General features: G+C 38.1%; 1 protein-coding gene across 5 annotated transcripts in view; it reads left to right on the top strand.

Moving 5' to 3' along the window:
- The window catches only part of LOC105689164 (synaptotagmin-5), a 41,297-nt gene extending 18,466 nt beyond the window's left edge, over window positions 1-22,831 (top strand). For 4 of the 5 annotated variants that reach the window (XM_012405990.3, XM_048655928.1, XM_048655927.1 and 1 more), the window contains 9 exons: window positions 1,875-2,146; window positions 18,121-18,178; window positions 18,297-18,513; window positions 18,685-18,909; window positions 19,032-19,127; window positions 19,199-19,472; window positions 19,598-19,831; window positions 19,968-20,132; window positions 20,221-22,831. In XM_012405990.3, coding sequence (XP_012261413.2) covers window positions 1,904-2,146; window positions 18,121-18,178; window positions 18,297-18,513; window positions 18,685-18,909; window positions 19,032-19,127; window positions 19,199-19,472; window positions 19,598-19,831; window positions 19,968-20,132; window positions 20,221-20,391 — 1,683 coding nt within the window. In that variant the 5' untranslated portion in view covers window positions 1,875-1,903 and the 3' untranslated portion in view covers window positions 20,392-22,831. Of the gene's footprint in view, window positions 1-1,874; window positions 2,147-10,118; window positions 11,427-18,120; window positions 18,179-18,296; window positions 18,514-18,684; window positions 18,910-19,031; window positions 19,128-19,198; window positions 19,473-19,597; window positions 19,832-19,967; window positions 20,133-20,220 lie in introns of those variants that run through there. The other variant, XM_012405991.3, reaches the window with a different exon arrangement.
- The last annotated feature ends 27 nt before the right edge of the window (window positions 22,832-22,858 follow it).

The raw sequence follows: 22,858 nt of genomic DNA, 5'->3' as shown, positions 1-22,858 counted from the left end.
GAGGATCTAACGTCTACTTTGTGTCTGCAAACGGCTCTCGAGAAACCGAGAAATATATTTTTACGTAATACCATGGATACGTTCGCTATATTTATCACAATACATAATATTCTTTTAATGTACGATATTATGTATGTACGTCGAATACCCACGCAAATCATCCAACGACGTTTCTGGCGATAGAAAAATAAAAAAAAAAAGAAAAACAAGATTACATTTGATTCTATACTCTGTAACGCAAAGAAGCAGACGCCGAGTTAAAAGTTTTTTTTCCCCGAAGGAGAAAAAGGGAAAAAAAAAAAGAGATGGAATTTCTCGCTTGTGGGATATAAAAATGTCCTTTGACCCATCGCGCGGTGATCGGCAGTGGTATTGGATGTAACGTACTAAACTAGTTAGGGATGAGCGATTTTTTTTTCTCTTTCTTTTTTACTTTCTTCCGAAAAAAGCGTGGGATATGAGATCGCCCGCAGACGTGACGGTGGTCTCTTGAAGTAGCTATCACGAATTATGGCTAACAAACTCCAAGGGACGAAATAGGATTGTCGAAAAGTGTACAAGATTACGAAATATCGACGCGCATATCTCCACCCTGCAATCGATGTTCGCCAATCTGAATCTCGGAACGACGAACGCCCAACGGGATACGAAATTTAACATATAAATTTAAAGAGTCTTGAAAAGTAATCAAAGTTCTGAGGTGATGAAAATATGTACAACGAGCGACCCCGTGATCGGATTACGTTATTAATTAATACAATTTCAATGAATATTCACCCGCGAAAAGTCAGTATTGATTCACTAGGAAAAATATATAGACACCGTCCAAGCCCCGGTGTACTTTTCATAATGGTGTACAGTGCCGTAGCTTCCGTAGTCGAAAAAAAAAATCATTTTACCCCGTTAAAAAGCAATGAAACTCAATTATTAACTGTAAATGGACACAATTTCTGCGCTCGAATTTTATCAGTCTCTTTTGCACGCCTTTTTCACGTCTTTTCTTTTTTCCCCTTTATTTCACGGTCGGTGGTTGACGAAATTTTTTCATTTTTCCTTCCGGTTTTCTCTCTCCCTTTATGCAATATTATAGCTGATTGCAATAAAGTTCAACCGTGTTCAACCGTTCACTCGCGGGAGAGCATGCGAAAAAATTAAAGGGAAAGCCATTCACGCGACACGATAGCAGATATGAACGTATATAAAAATTCACATATCTATGGTAGACCATTCACAGAGCTAGGCCAAAGTACAGTCTCTATAAACCTGTATAGGTGTAGTTAAAATAATTGTCACGATAACTGGCATAACTAAGATCCAATGATTTGATACAGTATATGGCAATTATTAACTGTAATTTTGCATGTACCGCAAGTTTTTGCAATTCAAATTAATTTGTAAATCACCGTCGTCGTTTCGTTTTTTATTACGTATATTAATACGCGCATTTATATCGGTAACTTAATCAACTTGTCTTGACGAAGTTCTTTGTAAATGGATATGTAATGATCAATGCATTCTAAGATAATTACTGAGAAATTCAAGAACCGCTTCAGGTTACACTGGATATTTACAGCACAAAGATGAAATTAACCGTCCCTCATTGACGCACGATCACTAATTGGAAGGATATAACCATTTGCTCTGATAATTACCCCACCCCCCTCCCCCCCTTCCCCCCCAAAAAAAATACCACCCCCAGTTGTCTACTGAAATTACAAACACCTTGAGAACAAACGTGCATGCCATTCCAGAAATTGATAAGCGTTAACGTTTCGGTTAACGTATTACACGAGAAATGAAAGAACAAAAACAGAACAGAACACAATAAAATGAACGAACAGTTGATATGTTTGTTTTGAACTTTTCATTTCTAGATCTGACGGGCCCGGGGTTAGGGTTGCAAATGGTGTCCTCAGCGGTGCTGGGGGCAGCGGCAGGGACCGGTTTGGCCTTGGTCGTCGCCATGACCATCGTCGTGTACAGATACTACGCTGTAAAACGCAAGGGCAAATATTGGAATACTCTTGACAGATGGCCAGATCCTCCTTCAACAACGCGGAATCGCAATCACACATCGTCGAGTAATTCGCACGTTCTCGACTGCTGGAGGAAGCCACAGCAGAGCTTTTACGCCGTTCAAACCGGGGTTGGTAATAAATTATTTCAATAATTTTTACATTGTACTTTTGTCTCTTCATTTTTTGTATCCCTCTGCGATATACCAGCTGTGTAGGAAGCGTACAAGTGCTCATGAGAATAAGGGGGATACCAGAACCAACAGAAATATAATTTACATACATAATTATTTATGAGTGTATACACTGCACCTATATTGTTTTAGGAATCTAGGAGATAGAAGCCATAGGGATAGCTCGTATGGAATGAAAAGCACAAAGCATCGAGAAATTGGTGGGTGTCACCCCTACCAAGGCTGTACTTTTGTAATTTCAGGGCTTGTATACATTGCGAGTGTATCATTATATCGTCATTATTGCGATATTCATAAACTTTGACCATGCGGAAAATCCGTCCTCTATGAAAGAAAGTAATCGTCAGTCATTTGGGTAATTCACACGATACAATATACGCAGTACATACTTGTTGCGAACAAACTTTTAAATTCTGCCGGATTATCAATCATAATTCATAGGTGAACCAAAGCTTGAAATCCGACGTCGATAAAAAAAATTACAGGTAAAAAAGCTCCTTTCGGTAAAGTCGAACCCTGTACCCAAAATCGACTCTCTCTTCGCAAGCTGATAAAACAGAGGTTCAAGTGAGCTTGCAGCCGTCGATAAGGTCGCTCGATCCGATAAAAGCTCGTGGCAAACTGCGGGTAGGTAAGCAAGTGGCTTTTGAATTTAATCTACATTTGGTCCAGCAACAAGTCTTGTACCAGCTACGACGAGAATTGTTTCCTTCGTGAGGAAAGCCTCCGAAGATTCATCAGGTGGCTGACTTTTGCTTCAGATTATTATCCAATGATAAAAAACACCGACTTTTTATCGTCGATAACATCGGTCGACAAATAATCTCGTAGCTTCTTTTATACTGACGCACAGCACTTGCAGTGTGCTTTGAAATCAACCCCATGCATATGTTGGAGGAAAAAAGAAACCTGTTGTTAAGTTCAACGGCCAGTTTTAGTATAGCTTATTTCTGATAACTCGCAAACATTATTCTGCGATTAACTTGTACGTTGATTTTTCAATTCCTTTTTTTTTCTCTTGTTCTTTAGTTAGCCGATTCTGAAAAGCGTGACATCAATCGGTAAATTACAGCGCTACGTACACGGAGATAATGAAATTCTGAAAATTTTACAAATCAACGTAATAAACTCGCATACATATAGTTTTATTGATCGCTTCGTTCTTGCCTCTCTGCAATTCCATTACCGAAGCTTCGGATTTTGAAACGGTGGAGTTCGTCGCTGACAAATTTTATGTTAATTTTGTCCGAGTAATAAACTGATTTAAATCCCTACGGCCGTACAATTTATAACAAATGCGTCATTCGCGTGGAAATCAAATTTTTGATCACCTCGAACCGTTTACAACATTTGGGACAAATGTCACTAATTAATCGACGGTATAATCAATTGATAATTCGTCCAAATTATTTGACGTCCAATTTTTGAAGGCAGATTTTTTCAATGATCTGCCGAAAGAACAAAATCACGGAGTTTTCTGTTCAGCCAATTTTTTCAATCAGTAGAATCGAAAGACTTATGAAAAATATATAGCTTATATATATTTGCCGCAGCCGTTATCCATAGTGACAGTACGGATGGACAAACGGTTGGAACGACAGACGGACAAACCGACGACAGACCAACCAAGACCCACCCGTGTCCGTATCAGGATCGATACAGCACTCGCCATCGAATGAGAGGTATCATCTTCCCTTGAAAATATAGATGATATGAACGCCTAAATTCTACGTACATGATTATATGTTTTGGAAAAAATTAAATGGAAGATTTTGGAACGGAACATCATAGCTAACTAAATGGATTTTGAAGTTAAGCCAAAAGGTTGAAGAGTTACTCGACCTCTCGGTGCTTTCGTCTGTCTTAATCTTTTTTTTTTTACCTTCAAATCCCAGACTGATAATCTCTTTTTTTTACTCGAATCTTCGTTGAATTACAAAAATTATCTCAGCTCATCAGTCGAATGATTTGTAATTTTTGATCGCCCCAAATATTTCCGTAATGCGAATCCCGAGGATCGAAGGCTTTCGCTTTTTCGGTACAGGGAAGTATACGTGCGTTGTACCGTGACGTGAAAATCCGGGGACACAGAGGATCGTGGTGAAAATTGAAAGTCATGAATTCCCGAAGGTTTTCTTTCGTCGCCTGAAAAAGTTGAGAAAATAGAAATGGGACGTATCGTATAGGAACAAAACAAGCCTCCGTGCCAAGATCTTCCCTAGGGACGAACGAGTCATGCACTCTGATTTTAATAATTAACAAACGCGCTGTCTACACGTACTAAAATGCGAACGGAAAGATCCAATATCCGAGAAATTCTTTGGAGAGAAATACCTCGCCACAGATTCTCACCGATCGCACCCATGATATTTTGCCTTTCCTTTTTTTTCTCATTCCTTTACTCGCCTACTCGCAAAACTGCAGAGTTCCGACCGTAGAACTGGAACGATGACGCAAAATCGACGTGTACCTAATCTCGTAACGAATGCGACGTGATTCAAATTTATAGATGAATCTGCGAAACGACGTATCGGCCGAAATGCAATCTGACGCACTATCGTGCCAAGCAATGCGAATCCCACCTGCATCGCAGTACATTCATACATATTCATAAACCCAACCAGACGACAGTTATAAATCGAGAGTTTAATCCGAGTGTAAGTGTAACGTATGACACTCGGCCGATACGATCCGTTTTCAGAAATTAAGCCTTGTTCACTGCGCAGTAAGCTCCGTTTCACCGCTATTCAGAATCTGAAGAATTTTTTCCGTGTACATCACAATTAGCGGAAATGTGCATACGCGGAACTCTCGTCATTTTCATTATGAGAATTTAAAACGAGAATTATCTCGGTATTTCTCCTATTACACAATTTACGAAAGCTCTCACATCTGATGTTACCTCGTTATTGATATACCGTTATTAGTACAAGCGTACGTAGGTAATACGGCAAACTGAATCCGTGAATTATACAACTTTAGAATATCGTTCGACTGGCTTACGGATATCGAAATTCAGGGCAAAAAAAATCGTAGTTATCTGCAAGATGAGAACGAGGATTACTCATCGACGCACGTACCTCTACGTTACGTATTTGCTTTGGTACTTCGAAAGCTGATAGCGCATCGTTCGTCCCTATATAAAATGGAAATCCAATACGAAGATCCACTGCACTCGATTCGATTCGATCTACTCCGTACGACTCGCGGAGAATTACGGCGAGGCCGATGGAAAAAAAAAAAAAAAGAAAAAACACGAAACGAAACTTAATAAAAAAAATCTTCTTGTACGAGAGAGATCTCCGCAGATGATGGAAAAAACTTACGTACATGGGATTGCAAATTTTTTCGTACATATTCCACCAGACATATTAAATGGACAGAAAATATCGTTCGGTAAAACACGATATAATTTATACGTACGTAGTCTCACGTACCCAGCGACGGGGAAGATACTCGAAAATATAATACCATATCATATGTGGTAGTCCATAGTATAGGCGGTACTATATTAACTTGCATGCAGGTTTGATATGTGAACCGCGGCAAATTGCATTGAACAAGGAGTCAAGAGTCAGTAGAAATTAATTCCCAATTATAGTGTACACAGTGTTGGGTTCGAACAATTAACTGGGCGTAGATAGAGTGCGGGTGTATGTGTGTGCGTATCTGTTTGTGTGTGACAAAATTGATAGAGGATTCTCGGAGTATTAGATATTGAAAATCAGCGTTATATTGATCTACCGGTCTCTCTTCTCTTCCTCGGTCTATGACAGCTCTCCGTCTCTCCTATGGAAGGAATCGCTGGAATCATGACTATGCATTTGATTTACCTGTAATCGGAAATATGGTCTATACATTAGGATTAAATGAATGCCATATATCTCGTGCGGCGCATATCGTTACACTCGAAGTTCACCTCATGTACCCGGTGGAAAAATTAAATCCGGTTGGTGTATCTTTTTACTCTCATAATTCGAGCCCTCGGAGTACGGGTCGACGTACATCCAGGTATCCTGCACGTTTAATTCATTTCATAATTCAGCTATTCATCTCCGCCAACGTTGCACCTGCTCGTATGAATTTTCCATTTATACGTGAAACCTTCCATTTTCACAATCTACGCGGTGCGGAAAAACTCGTCTGAATTTATCGTCATAATACGATGCCCGATAGCGTGACGCAATTTATATGAGTGGTGACAACCGTGTACCGTATATAATGTGTAAGAAAACAGTCCTAGCTAATACATAAAAGATTTTAGGAAAATAATGCGTTGCATAACCGATATTATCGACGAGAGGGACACCCGGGTGGTACGTGATTTGATAAAAAACATTCGCGCTTTTATCTCGTTTACCGTAATCACGACCCGCGGGGTAGGTTTACGTCCGAATGGATTTTTCGATTCAACCTCAAAAATCAAAAAAAGTCTCCGCTCCCCACGCGGGGATTTTGTATTTTCTCGTATCGCGAGCTGATGAATTTGCGTCAGGATATTCTGGACGATGATCACTATCTCCGATATTGATCCCCGCAGGTCACAGCTCTGCAGGTAAAATCATTAGCGAGGCGCACTTACTTATTCCAACGTTCGGGATAAAATTTAATGGGGTCCTTACGCTTTGACTTTCTGATGAAAGAAAAATTTACGATTCAAAGAATATAAAAGCCGTCGCCTCCGCGCCGCTCCCACAGCGTCGACTTATTAATCCACTTTTTTCGAAATAAAAAAAAAAAAAAAAAAAAACATTTAGTAGAAGAATATAACAGAAAATATATAAATATTATCATACCGTAGCAATGGAACAAATGGAATATTTTACCATAGATATATCTATGATTTTTCCGATGTACCTACCGCTATCAGAATATTACCGCATAATGATATTTCCACGTAATTTATAATACGCACGTTCGATTTTAAATAAACCTTGCGCAGGTGGAAAGTTGAATCAAATATCGCGACTCGGATTCGCCTACTCGACATATTCCAAATTATTTTCTAACTCTCTGACAGTACCTATTGGTTTCGAAGTAGTACGCTGACCTAACGATGAGCCCGAATAAAGTATAAATTCAATTATGAATTGAATTCCATCAGCTGTGACGTCGCAGCCATACTTTTTCTCTCCATTTTCAAATGCAATACAAAATTCAAAGCAGACTCTCTACTGATCCTAGATAAGTAATGGGATGTGAAAGTAGGTCTTGATGGTTTTTTTTCGTTTTCCTCTTTCTCTTGTTACGCAAGGTTGGCCAAACCTGAACAACGGAGTGCAAAGCTCGTTTCGCACAGGTGTGGCGTCGCAACTTTTTTCTACTGTATATCAGACGTGATCGGACGTATCCGTGTAAAGCAAAATGATAACTATTCGCGATAGAAACACTTATCGTTAATCCACGTTCCACACACCCACATATATGTGTATGAAGCACATACATTATACTTTAGAGGATAAATATTTTACGGTACGTAGAACACGTGTACAGAGCTTTAACTATAAATTTCGAAACGTCAATAACCACATGTACGTATCGCCACATCCGTTGCACTTCCTGACTCTGTAATACTTGGATTACAGAATCCTAATGATTTATTTAACAAATATTACAGTTATTATTTGTAAGAATGATGTTCAGTGATTTTTTAAAAGTAATTTGAACCGTAAAAAATTACTTGAAGAACGCTCTGAAAAGCTTTGAAATTGATTCTGATGTCGATGTGTAGATATAACAAGTATATTATACAGGTATACAAATAGATACGTGTACAGAACTCAAGTCTCAAACGCGATATTAAAGTGAAATGTTCGTTTATTTGTGCGCTGAAAAGCGACTCTGCTGTCAAATAATACGTATTACATATAGATTTACGAATCGTCTCTACAGTATGTCCTCCGAACTCGACACGATTGAGGATCTTTGAAAAGGGAAAAAAAATCGAGAAAAAAAACTGAAGAAATGTCATCAAGTTTCGATCATGTAATTCTCGCGAAACACGACTAAACTGTTGCCAATTCATATTTGCAGTCAGTAGAAAATCGATTGAAAGAAAAATCCGATGCACTTACATCAATGTCTCACCACCCTTAATTCGAACGACCATCATCGGCGAAATAAGTAGGGCTTCATTGCGATGACGTTTGAACGGAAAAAGAGAAGGTATCGAAATTTTCGAATAAAATAAAATGTGAGGGAAAAAACGTGTTTCATATTTCGCTCCCTCGTACCGCAATTAGCGATATAATAAGCGTACATATATCATCCCGTACTAGATAATTACATATTCTCTTCCATGGCACGATATAATCGCACACGCGTCATATGGAACATATTTCAAATACAACAGCTGTTAGTCTTTGGGAGAACGCTTGTCATATACCTCAGTGACGACTCAATTTTCTCTCTCAATTGCAGGCGGCAAAAATAAGAAGAAAAGATTGAGAATGTTGACTTTAGAGAATCGCTACCCATGTGTTATATGAATCTTCACCTGTGGAATGTCGAGTTATATGATATTTGTACTGAAAAATTTCAATCTACTTATTTGAAATTGGAAATCAGGGAATTCATATTTCGAATAAAACGTGTATCGATTACGTGAATATAATTCTCATTTTGCACCAACAATTTTTTTCCATTACTCGCAATCCCGTGACATTCGCCCCATCGTATTTCAACGTGATAATTATAACACACGTCGGAGTAGGTGTGCGACTTTTTTCTTCTTTTTTTTCGAATACATTTTACTTCGTCATACGTCATTCCCGCGGTATCGTCGGTGGATTTATCTCAATAATTCCTGAAATTAGAACTCCCTGTATAAACTCGTCCGTATTCTTCACGTATTCCTAATTACAGACTGAATTCGTTGGAGCAATTTATTACGAGGGAGAACAATTACTGAATAGACTGAAACGTGGATATATAAACTACGTATATAAAGACATATATGTATGTATCTGTACGGTGTATGTATTTCCATGGATAGGTGCTTTATATCGTACATAGAGTAGTGTATACCTATGGGCATGGGTGGTATTACATCCCACTGTATAACGTCGAGAGTTTCGGGGTAACCTGTTGCGGCGCACGCAGCGTCTACTTTGCTCCATTTTCTCATACCCTGCAACTTCACCCCTACCACCCAGGGTCGGGGTGTATAGAACACCGCATACTGCACTACTGAATAACACGCATATAGGGGGTGGAGCGTGTGAAATGTCGTCGTAATTTTTAGGATATATTATTACGTGGCTAGAATACGACGCCATCTTTCAATGTACCTTTCTTCACCGTGTGAGCCTTAGGTCGACCGATTCAACGATTTTTATTTTTATCTTTTTGACACATACCACAACGCGACGGTGTGTCGCTGTGTGTAAAAAAAAAAAAAAAAAGATTCGGGTTCACTACGCAAAACAATAGAAGGATTATCCTTTTGATCAAATACGCGGTACGTTGTATTAAACCGGACTCGTCGAACGACGCAAATGACCCTCCAGAAATTATTTCAAGTTAATATTGAAATTGGGGTTGCGAAAATGAACTCTAATCACTCTGTACATATACTACACATATGTATTCTTATGTACTCGCGAATATCTCGTATAATCAACCCGAATAAATTCGTATGTATATATATATCGGTCGTAGACGGAGGCGAGCTTTTACACGACACAGCTGCAGCCGTACGTACGTACGTGCGTACGGTGTATATTCGCGCGTAATGCACGTATGTATTTACCTAAATACAAGTGAATATGTATACATCGTACATATGTACGTATGTACAGCGGAGATGGATGTGTATATATACAAATGTACACGAACGTACGTATGTACGGGGTGAGGGTGGGTTTGGTACCGGCGCGATTGGGAACGAGGGAAGGATCTGCGGCGGCTAGTCGGCACTCGACGCGCAACCTCGATCCGTCAGAGACACAGTGTCGCGACGCCTCCGCCGTTTTAATACGTTTAATAAATTGTAAACACGGTAGGTTTTGTCGCCTGCACCTTCGAAAAAACGTGTTATGACTTCCTGCGTACCCTTTGTGCTTCCGTTCGCCGTTATTCCCTTCTGCAATCCGTTTTCAACTAGCGTTAATTATCGCTCCAATTTTCATCGACGTGCCAACGCCACCGGATACGAGTCGAACGTTTAGGTGCGTAAAAAAAACTTGAAATAAAAAATTTAACCACCTACCCACGCAGAGTTACTACGCACACCCGATAAAATCGTATAGTAAACGCGGATGCCTTTTCACAAAAACTTGAAATAAAAAGGAGAGAATAAAAAATAATATGCAAAAAGCTCGCGAGGATAATTTTTTATCTTAACAGATCGTTTTGACAATAAATCGTGTATGCAGTGGTGCGTAGATCGGAATTAATGAATGTACAAATGTCGAATCGCACGACTGATTTCTAAGTAATGACGTACGACGATATCGAATGAAATAATTAATTGGAGCGTTTACAATCAGATTCCAAGCATTCCGTTGTTGAGAAATTTATTATCGACCATTGAAAGTTGTAGGTGAATTTCAACGGAACCAGTGATACGGAACAGACAATATAATGAGGTTCGATTGCTGTAATAACTGAGTTCACTCGGTAATAATTGATTGACAAACGAATCGCCTAAAACAAATACCGATAATCAATGTTCACCGCATAACTGCGAACGATTAAAAATACATATGACCTCATAAGCTAACGCCAATAATCAATTAGATTAGACTTTTGGAAATTCTTCAAACACACCGGACTCTGACTATAATAAAACGTCTAATATTTATATTCAACTACAACCACATATATCTTCCGATTGAATTGAATATACACACCCAGCTACCCCGGTTACAGAACATAAACTGCACGTATATAAAAATAACGGGGGATAAATCGTGCGATCGATTATCGGTAGGCGTTAACGCTGGTACTAGACGAACTCGTCAAAGTGCCCGACAAATTGTCCGAGGTATTCGGGGATGTTCTGAAGTTGGCATGCGGCGCCGGGGACGGGGACGGGGCTGGGGGCGGACCCGGGACCGGCAACGAGAAGACAAACTCTACAAGTATGGTTAGTAAAATTGGCGGAATTGCAAAATTCCGGGTCAGAGGGAACCAAAGAACCGGAGCTCGATCGCCCCTCTGCTCCGTTGCCACGACGGACAGCGCTGACAGCACATCAACCGCAAGTTCTTCCGAGGTATCGGTCAACCCATGATAATTATGACACTTGATCAGATATGCACGTGTAGAATTTAAGATTCGAAACGTGAATTCTTCCATTCTTTACCCTATTTTATGCAACGTCAGGTTTCAATCTTTCTTCTCCCTGGCATTGCGTCATGTAACGTTCTGAATATTTCGGAGAGCGAGTTTACTACACTGTACGTAGAGTTAATTATTTACGGAACCATGTAATTGGTTCTTACAAAATGTATGACCTCATATGTAACCAGCTGAAAGTTCAAGGCCCTTATTATTAACGCATGCTGAATCAAAGTAGTTCCGGAATAGACGCAGGGTGAGCATTTTGAAACGCTAAGAATGATGCTCACAACTTTCATTTCGGTTTTTCGTCGAAAAAGTACATCGGAAAAAAAAGGTATGAAGAAACGAGCGGTCGCTGGATCTTTTTTTATGTAACGTTAAATTTTTCCGATGTTGTTATTTCTTTCTATTTTACAAAGAGTTTTAAATTGGAAAAGTTTATAGCCACCACACCGTTCGAAGATTTGTATAAGAAAAAAAAGTAAAAACTATGAATATTGGATGTTTTCCAAACTACGTAATTGTTACGTGAATTTTTTCGAAAACGAGAATAAAAATTTAAGGGTTAAACTTTGGTCGAAATGACATGGAAAACCTCTCCGTATACCCATATAGGTTCGATCTATACCTATAGGTATATGTATTGTGTGGAACATACCTGTAGCATGGAGCTCTACGCGTCATACTACAGTAGTAGAGTCAGCGTACGGTCAGCCAAGTGGAAACTTGAAGTTTCTAATCAAGTCACGGATTTGTATCGGGTGTAGCATACCTATATGTATAAATACCTATCAAGAAAATAGCTCGTAATTATAACCAACGAACTCGGCAACGAATTATGTATTTAGTTCACGATTCTATCTTGGATATATTTATTGAACGACGTTCAACTCAGTTTATATGGTATTAATGGGCATAAAATTGGGGTAAACTACAAGCATAGCTACAAGTAATTTTATTCAAACGTGAGGAATCATAATGCTTGGATCGGGTTCACGGTTCGCCTTTTTATGTAGAAATTTCAATATGCACAAGTTCTCCATTAACTTACGTGAGACAACGTTAAGAATGTGACGCGTAAATCTTTTGATCAATAAATTGGCGATTATTCGCTGAATTTTATAGATAGATCATTTTGAACTTCCAGATTCGGATTCCTAAGATCGGAATACATAAGAATAGCATAGAAAACCGTAGGAAAAAAATATTAATTTTTTACCCCAAAATCGAAAAAAATCCAAGGGGTTTTTTTACTCGATATTTTGAGGTAGCCCACTCGTTTTTTGGATAAATAATTGATCAAGTGAGGTACTTCCAGCGACAAAATTTTTCATTTGGTCAAAAATCATAGAAAATATCTAAAAATTGTCGATTGTGATTGTTTTTTACTCGTTCACTGTTCAACATTTTTTTCCTATTATTTTCGTAATTCAAGTATAGAATCAAAAAATGACATGCTCTTCTTTTGACTTAAATTTGAAGTTGAGTCGGGGAGCCCGAGCTTTGCTGAAGTCAGGTAGCCAGCAACGCAGCGCTTTGTTGTGAGACCGTCACCTTCGGGGCTGAGCAGAGGTGACGCCCCACAACAAACCGCGCGCCCGTGGCTACCTGACTCCAGCAAAGCTCGGACCCCCTCGTAGACAGAGAAATTCGAATATTTCGACCCATGCATGGATTGCGATAAATCAAAGTGGGTCTACGACTAAGACCAATCGATATGTCTTATAATTTTTCTGCTCCCAACAGCGAATAAATGATGATTACTTGATCGATTGCACGAGTAGATGATTTTGGCTTTCAGATTTGGATTTCGGAGCTGTTTATACGTGAGATTGCCCTTGAAGAGCCAGAAAAAAATCGATATTTGGGCCAAAAGTAAAGTAGTTTAAAACTTGATTGTATTACACTTTTCTTACGTATTTTGACCTCAGGAATCCGAATCTGAAAGGGAAATTAATCTATCTCTAAAGTTGACCGAGTTATCGCCAATTTTCAGCTTTTTGGGGTCAAAAATAAAAAATTGATTTTTTAGTCTACTTCAATGTAATTTGAGCTCAGGAATCCGAATCCGGATGAAAAATTGATCTATCTGCAAAAATGATCGAGTTATCCCCATTTTTTCGCGATTTTTGGCATAAATTTGAGGATATCTCGAAGGGAAAAAATCGTAGCTCAATTTGGACAACGGATTCGTGTTCCTGAGGTCAAAATACATAAGAAAAGTGCCATAGGATCAATTTTAAAAAATAAAAATTTTTGGCCAAAATTTGAAAAAATCGTAAGGGGTACCCCTTGGAAAAATCTCAAATTTTGGCCAAAAATTTTTATTTTTTAAAATCGATTAAATGACGCTTTTCTTATGTAATTTGACCTCAGGAACACGAATCCGTTGAGTAAATTGAGCTACGATTTTTTCCCATCGAGATATCTCAATTTTTATGCTCCAAAAAGTGAAAAATTGGCGATAACTCGATCAATTTTACAGATAGATCAATTTAACTTCCAGATTCTGGTTCCTGGGGTCAGAATACATAAGAATATCATATAAAATAAAATATTTTTTTTTGACCCAAAATCGACAAAATTCCAAGGGGTACCCCTTGGAAAATTTGCAAATTTTGAGCAAAAATTTTTATTTTTCAAAATTGATCCAATGACACTTTTCTAATGTATTTTGACCTCAGGAACATGAATCCATTGGCCAAATACAGCTACGAATTTTTCTCCTCGAGATATCCTTAATTTTTCACTTTTTGGATAAAATCTGCATCCAACCTTATACAAACTTGAATTTTCTTTAATCCCGAACATGAGAGTTAAGAAAAAATTAATAATAAATCAACGGATAAATTAAAACGAACTGAGGGCACTGAAAAATAAATCAGTTAGAAGATCCATAAGGCATTGTCCAAAGTCTATAGCAAACAAGATATAGGCCAAGTTTTTGTGCTCGAAGAAAAGCTCTGTCAAGACACCGATGGTTATATCGTAAAGGATTGCAGAGGTCTCGCGCACTTGTTGCGTTTAGAGTTTCCAGGTAGTGAATGATTGAAAGAAGTATAAAAGTAAGGAGAAGGAGCAGAAATTCATCCGCTGCGACAAGCGAGTACAGAGCTGCGGATCAAAAACCAGGAAAAACGTATGAGATGTAAAGGCACGAGTCGAGTAAAAGCAACGGAATATGAAAGCGATAGTCTAGCGATATTTCGGAGATGAAAACAACCTTAAAACTTTCGCCATAGAGTTTGAAAGGTGCTCACAAAAAGTAGGTCCGAGGTATACAATGAATAGGATCTGTGTAGGTATATATTCAGTGTGTTCCATTTACCTGAACTGAATACGTAATGCACTATCTTGAATTTCCTATGGGTATTATAAAAAAAAAACAAATCCAAGAGAACCTATGTATTTCCAACGAATGGGATTTCTCTCATTGGATCGTGAAAATCTAATTTCATTTAACCCCTCGGAAATGAAGTAAAAAACTGTTTGAAATATCAGCATTCGGAATTGTTGAGCGACTGTACAAACGCAAGGAAATTTGCCCTCGTCCCTCGTTCGCGTCATTCGACGACTCCTCACAAAGAACAGCGTACGGTTTGTTAGTTACAAGGTTGAAAGGTCAGCGATTCCAGTATAGGATAACTCGATTAGCTCGATATTGAGTGCAGTAGGGTAGTAAGATGATTTGACGTTCACCGCTACCGTTGTCAAGGGGCCGGGATGTTAATTTATCTCTGCTGAACATACCACCACTTGTAATCGTACAATGCATCCAGCTTTTGGTGTGGATGAACTTGTATAGACCACAGGACGAGGTTAGAGGTCAATGGTGTCACAATAACGCCCATTGACCTGTCGGATTGACCCGGGATGACACATACATATATGTATATGAACGCAAAGTTCCATTCGAAAAAACCCATCGAGTCATAATTGTTGTAAATTTTTTGTAGGAATACTTGGATTGCGTTTTTTTTTTTTTCTTTAACGTATGTGTCTGAATAATCTGATTTGTTAGTCTTGCGAAAATGTTGAACGTTCGGTCGACCTGATAATAATTAATTGCATGCCACAAGTGCTTCTTAGAATCAGTACAACGATTCTTAGTAATTAAAAGTGGCCACGTAATTGTCAATTGCTCTCATTCGCGTCGGGGATCGTATAGAAATACCCACATCAATTGATCGCGGGGAGTGCAAGTTCCAGGTCAGAATCGGGAAAGCAAGAAAAATAGAAAATAATTGGAGATATATATCACCGAGACAATAACTATGGTCTCGTTAACTGATAATCTTTCACTTATCTTATATTAGTTTTCGTAATATACTCTTGGGGTTTTCGTTGTATAAAAGAAAAAATACTCGACGACGGCTAAATCAATATTATATAAAGCACGCTTACCTTTCATCGAGTCCGTTACACCCCTAACTGTAATAAACGGTGAAAATTTTTTCTACTATATTTGTTTTTTTTTTGTTATCAATTTTTTTTATTTCATTTCATTAATTTGTCTATTCGCAAACTCCGACGAGCGAAGCTTTTTCGAATTGTAAGTCACGTGGAGAACGAGGGGCTGTGGGAGGCCCGTCGGTGTGTCTTACCAGTGTCAAAAGTTGCGGTTGGATTTCAGCATTGATAAAATCGATCCGTGTGAATATACTATAGGAGGGTTTCGGTTAATAACAGAAAGGATAATACACAAGTTTACTTTGGGGTTGTGCTCCTAATAACGATTAAAACTCCTGTTGTATTCAAATATAATGCGTCCAATAAATCACGGACCAAAAGGGTGATCAACCCTTTAAACTATCCGCTTTTGCACTCCCAGAGGGCAACGATCTTCGCTAATCACGCAACCAGCTCGATTAAAGCTCATTTCTGGTCGAAGGTCGTTGGTGAAAAGTCGCACTACGGCAGACCAACCTTTAACACTTGTTGATATCTAGAAAAAAATATGTGAAAAAAGGGGTCGCGAAGGTAGAAGAGGGAAGGAAAACATGTTAAATAAAAAAAAAAAGGTCATACCGGGAAAAAAAACTAAATAACTAAAAATCACTGGTACAAGCATGTAGATATGTGAGGAAAAATAATTTATGACCATGCCGTTTGTTCCAAAGACCCGATATTTGTGATTATAGATATTTTCAGCTGCGGCGAAGCGTAAAGTGGGTGTTACGAGGGGCAGGGGAGGGTAAAAGGTACCCAACCCATGATTCCCTTCTCTCTTTTCCACCCCTTGACGCCATGCCATCCTCATAACAGTCGCCCCAGTTGCTCCGGTCGCCCGCGCCACTCCGAGAGTATCGACCAGTCGCGGAGGGCGGCTTCGCACAAACCCTCTTCCTCTGCACCTCCCCGTCCTTCTTCGACGCTCCTGTTCTTCCAGGGGAAAGTTTGGGCTTTACTTTGCTCGCCCGTGCAACAGCCAGCCATCCACCCGGCTAGCCTCGTGCTTTACCCCCAAGGCAGTGAAAGTCATGCCGCAAACTACGCAAGGACGAAGCTGCGCAGGAGGCACCCAACTCATACTTTCGGAACATATCAGCAGCCGGGTGGTTGCCACTTTAAAATACAGCCCGATACGTTTTTCCCATTTCTCTCTTCCTTTTTCTCTTGTCTATTTTTTTTCTTTTTTTTTTTTTTGGATGCCGTTTTTTTGTCATACGTCCTTTATCGTCCTATTTATCTCGCAGTTCTGTTGTATACTAAGACTGGATTCAGGATCGCAGACCCCCGGGATCTCGTCTTATTCGTACCATGCAATTTTTATGGAGAATATCTCTGTCTCTTTTTTATATTTTAGCATTTCAAGTTGTTTATTGAGAGAACAGCGTTTACACACGTTTAAACTACATGTGTCGGCATTAGCACACGCGAAATTGATACACTCTGAGTCTAGTACACGCACGGAAATTGGGCCCAAGTTATACATGGTGTGAAAACGGGCCTTTTCCTATATGGATACACCTCAAAGTATTTTCCTAAACTTTTTAATTATGATATGCGAATATTTGTCATTTTTTGTAACGTTCGACTCATTGTGAGTGCATTCGATTTCTAACGATATGTGTTGTCATCGAAGTAGAAGATGTCTGTTGCCCTCAATGCATAAATCTGATTGTTTACAATCAACAATGAAATAACTAATGAGAAGTTGAAATAACAACATAATGAGCGAATATTCAACACAATATTCATTAAGAGTACCGTAGTAATCTAGTAACGATTAATGAAATCAAGTATTCAGGAAATGGTGCTGCAGTTGGCAGTTAATTACGTTAATTATAGTGTCGAGCAATGATTATAACGATGAGATTAAATCTGCATAGCTATATATATATACTTTATACGTAATATTCATCGCCCTGCGTCAGCTGACAAGACAATAACTTTTTTCATTCGATTCTTCTTAATTACTTTCTGAACACGATTCATTATCGTCAGGTTAACTAGTTCGGAGTGAACGTTTTTATCCTATTTACACCGCAAGGTCATAAAATCTAATTTTTCCCAAGTATCAACTTCTTAGTCAAAGGTTGAAATAAGGTAGCGAAAACTTTCAAAAAGTTTCACTTCCTTGAAAATTTAAATCGAAAAAAAAAGTTGAATGAATAATTTTTCAGGAATTCAATATCGCCAAGGAACAACACGCCGTGCAACCATCCGCAGTTACGGATTCAGGTAAAGCCCTGAATTTAAGGTGTATTTGAAAATTTCCCTCGTGAAACTTCTTTTGAAAATAATAAGATCGAAATTACGTGAGGGATTCGTTCTTGAATCAGAATTATTATTCTATCAGGTATCGGACTGCCACATCAGAGTCGTAGCTATCCGGGAGGTGGTCGAGCGCTTGCAAGGACTCCTTCTATAAGCTCCCAGAGTTCGTTGGAAGGAGCATCAGGTCCTTCGGTTCATCGTGGATCATCTCCGCAGATCAGAGCTTTCGGTCCGGACGGTCGTCACTACCACGATGCCATTCATACCGCATCTTCTTATCCCCCAAGTCGGGGTTCAAGGTCTCGAAGAAATGCTACTCAAAAATCTTGAAATGAGTATTTCAACTCAATAACGGCGATATACGCGCTCATCTCTATCCGATTACAATACGAAATCACACCGAGCCCCTTGTAATCAATTGTACAATTTAGCGAAGATACAATGGAAGGAGTTTACAATCTCGTTTTTAGATCACCGTCGCCAGCCCGAGCCGCTTCACTGGATGCTCGCAGTGCTAGTCCTGCAAGCTGCAGCGGAAGTAGTGCTTTAAGTGGTACAGCCTCACCCTCTCAAACATCCCTCGTTTCTTTAGCGACCGTTACAAGCTCATCGGTGTCATGCGGATCAGCGGGAGGCGCGCACAGGGCTCGATGTCTATCTCCCCTCTTGATACCCCCGCCAAGGGCATCTGGAAGGTAAATATGTGGACCTGACTGAAGAGAGAGGGAAGAAAAAAAAAACATTCATAGCCATAGAACTTGGAACACATTTTCATTCTCCATATATTGGATACCTGATTCGATTATGACCCTCACAGTGACGGGGGACCTGCGCTGCCGGCATCACCTCTCGGCTCTTTGCAACCGGATCTTTATCCCCGTAGAGACGGTCCGTTGGTCATCAATACCCGCAGGTTGATAGCGTTATTTTCTCCGTTCGTTAGATCGTGATTTGAAAATTAGACTAAGGTAACGTGCGTTGCAGATCGGGTCCGAATCTCGGAAGACTGCATCTACGTTTGCAGTATGATTTTGATCGGTCAGACCTGAATGTGCATCTGATAGAAGCCCACGATCTGGCGGGAAGTGATCAGGGCGGGTTTAACGATCCATATGTGAAGCTCACTCTGAGTCCAGAAGTCGATGCCAGAAAAAGACAAACCTCAATATATCGTGATAATCCGAATCCATTTTTTGATGAACACTTCAAGTTCCCAGTCAGTTACGAGGAACTACAAGATAAAACTCTCGTCCTGCAGGCAATTAATTTTTTGTATATTGTCATGACATCGTATACGTATAACGATTCATTTTTCATATCACATATCCTGATTCAATCATTTTCTCAACGGTCTTTTCCCTCCCCTTATTGATGGATATATAGGTGTTTGACTTCGATCGTTATTCCCGGAATGACGTGATCGGATCGGTGCGAGTTATGATGGATAAATTAGAATTGGTATCATCAACGTCCTCCGTCGAAATATGGGGTGAAATTGCCAGGGAGAGAAAACCACCCGAAGAAAGACAAGAAGTCCTACTCTCTCTTTCTTACCTCTCAAAGGCAGAGATACTCACCGTTGCAATGCTGAAAGCTCGGAATCTCTTTCCTCCTCAGGTACGACAACCAAATATAAATATCACTTTACAATTACGTAAATTTCTTTGGCAAATTTCATTTTGCTTATTTCATCACATTGTGATTGTACATGCTAAATATTATCGATCTGATAGAATGATTCGCTTTACCATAGGACAAAGAATGCCTCGATCCTTTCGTTAAAGTATATCTTTTGTCCGGGGATAAAAAAGTGAAAAGGAAGAAAACTAAGGCGCAAAAAGGCACGAGAAATCCAGTATGGAACGAATCTTTATCCTTTAATGTCCCAGCGTCGGCACTTTCTACATCCGCTATAGAGGTGATAATGAACAAACCAGTATCATGTGATGGCATTCTCGTATAAATACGCGATGCTTGTAACAACGACATATAATTATGTCTTTCAGATAATTGTCCTGGATTCGGGAAGTGGAAACAACACACCTGTGGGATCTTGTACGGTTGGACCGGGATCGGGATTAGTTGGAGATAAAGCTGATAGTCTCGGCAGAAACCACTGGTTGAATGCCACCCAATCTCCGTCTAAGGCGATCGCTATGTGGCATCCTCTACATTAATGAAATTTTGCAAACTAAGAAATTTATATTATTCCCCTGATCGTGCGGTCAGTCGCATTAGAAATAACGTAACCGACATAAAAAGTGAAGAAGAAAAATGATATAATAATTAAGAAAGACGAAAAATAGAAATTCTGCGGCTTGGGTGCGATGGAAATTGAACTGACCTACCCCTGACGTTTGATTATCAAGATTATGCCCGACAGTTAGGAGATTTTAGTATTTTTTTAAAGTGCAATTTTTCGTTACACTGCAGAGCATAATGAGGAATTTCAATGTATTTTAATATATATTTAATTATATATATAATTCAAAACTCTTCTCGTACACAGTATATAAATGATATAGTATAAAATATTGCGGTTCCATCATGGCACAATGTATCAAGCTGTTGCATGCGCACATGATATAATTATATTCATAATTTTTCAAACTTCTGACACCGAATGAAAAAAATATATACATATATAAATGAACTCAACAGATTACTGCAGTCAATTAGAATTTGAAAGATGATTAACTAACATAGTCTGACGTATTGATTAATGTATTAGGTATGGTCAGTCAAAACTGGAAAGTTTGTTGAACATTTTCAACATTTAAAGTACAGGATAACGGAATTATATGTTATACATTTTATTTATAGGCGCATACTACGACAAGGAACAAAATAATGCGTCCGAACCCGAAACAGGTCTCAAAGTAATATAATAAAAATAACTAAACGAGTAAATATAAAATATATAATATATGCATAAATATTGTATATGTATATCGTAACAAATATGATACAATATAGATGATATAGGTATATATGGTAAAAATTTGGAAAATTATACAAAAAATAAATAAATAAATGAAAGGCCTATGTAACGAGGACCGTACAATTTTCATGAATTGTGGCCTATTAACTATCCTAAATGTTTTATATCTATAATATAGATTTAAAAAAAAAAACGAACAAAAGATTAAAACAAAAAAATCTTTAGAAAATTGTGCTGTAAATTCTAATTATATACATATACTTATTATATATATGAATATATATATATATATTTTAAACAGGGATAATAAGCAGAGCAACGTATAAAATGCATGATCTAATTATATATGATAAAATATGCCTATATATTACACGTAAACTCAATATGTGACGCATCATACATATATGCGATATATTGATATTGATCAATCAGCTGTAATAAGTACATCTGTGCTCCCCTCAAAAGGATTAAATAATGTTCGATCAAAACTAATTCAAATATTAGCAAAAAATCATACTTATAGAAATTACGAAGCGTTAAATTCGTCCTTAGTTTAGGAATTTTTTCTTAAACGATTAAATAAAAAACTAGAAAGGAAACTTGAGTTCAGTTTTAAACTGTGACACTCGAGTAGGTGTTATACCTATATTATTACCTTAATTAATAAAAACTTGAGACCAAAGTCCGACATATCGCGATTGACAAGAATTTTCAAACGTTGACGTTTATAGAACTTGTGTTCCGGCAATCATACATAGTTCAACCTTCTATAATTTTGCAAATGTATTTTTGACTTATTAAATTTGATAAATGGTTATTAGTTGCATATAACTGATATGTGTATAAGTATATGGATAATATATGAAAAAATAATATATACATATACGGTGTCTATAAAAATATATTACGATTCTATTAAATGTCTAATACCAAAAACGTTAATGTTATTCTGTTATTAACAAATTAAGTAAATGAGTAAAGATTTGAGAATATACATACATTGATTATTGGGAAAGACACCATATGACTCAACATGAGCATGGTCCGAATCGTACGCTTAACTTATTGTTAATATATACTATATTAATATAAATATTTATCTATATTGTCAGATATCTACAATGTTCTATACATACATTATAATATGTCTTAAAGTTCAATATTATGTATGTATACCCAGTCATATATAATACATATACTATACCGCTGGATCAATGGGACTGCTTCATCTTTGTAGTTGGCAGTTGTACAGGCAAATTTCGAAATCCTGTCAATGATATATCGTGAAATATAATTATGGTAATTATTTGAGTACCGAACTAAAAGTCAAATCACTCAAGCGCCATACTTTTATTATAGATATCATAAAAAGACTAGATTTCGTATTGACTGTCAAGAATGTGCAGTAAATATATTTGTGAAACTGTTTCCCCTCATTATTTGCTGGTAATTATTTTTGGAAATTTCAACTTTTATGTCTCTTTGCTCAGTGAACGTGTTCGTATAATTATAACTATGCGGTTACATGTTATTACGTTTAGGGGAAACAAGATGTAACAATGTGTCCTAAATGTGATGTGCAATTACGATTCTCTCGTCTCGTACCCTGCGTGGTCCTCAAAAACAAAACAAAAATGCAAAAAAACATCCAAATAAATAAAGTTATTTACACCAAACTTAATAATAGACTCAATTTTCAAAAA

This window comes from Athalia rosae, chromosome 5 (genome assembly GCF_917208135.1).
Source record: "Athalia rosae chromosome 5, iyAthRosa1.1, whole genome shotgun sequence".
NCBI lineage: Eukaryota > Metazoa > Arthropoda > Insecta > Hymenoptera > Athaliidae > Athalia > Athalia rosae.
Note: the sequence above shows the minus strand (reverse complement) of the source record. Positions and strands in the feature narration are given on the sequence as shown.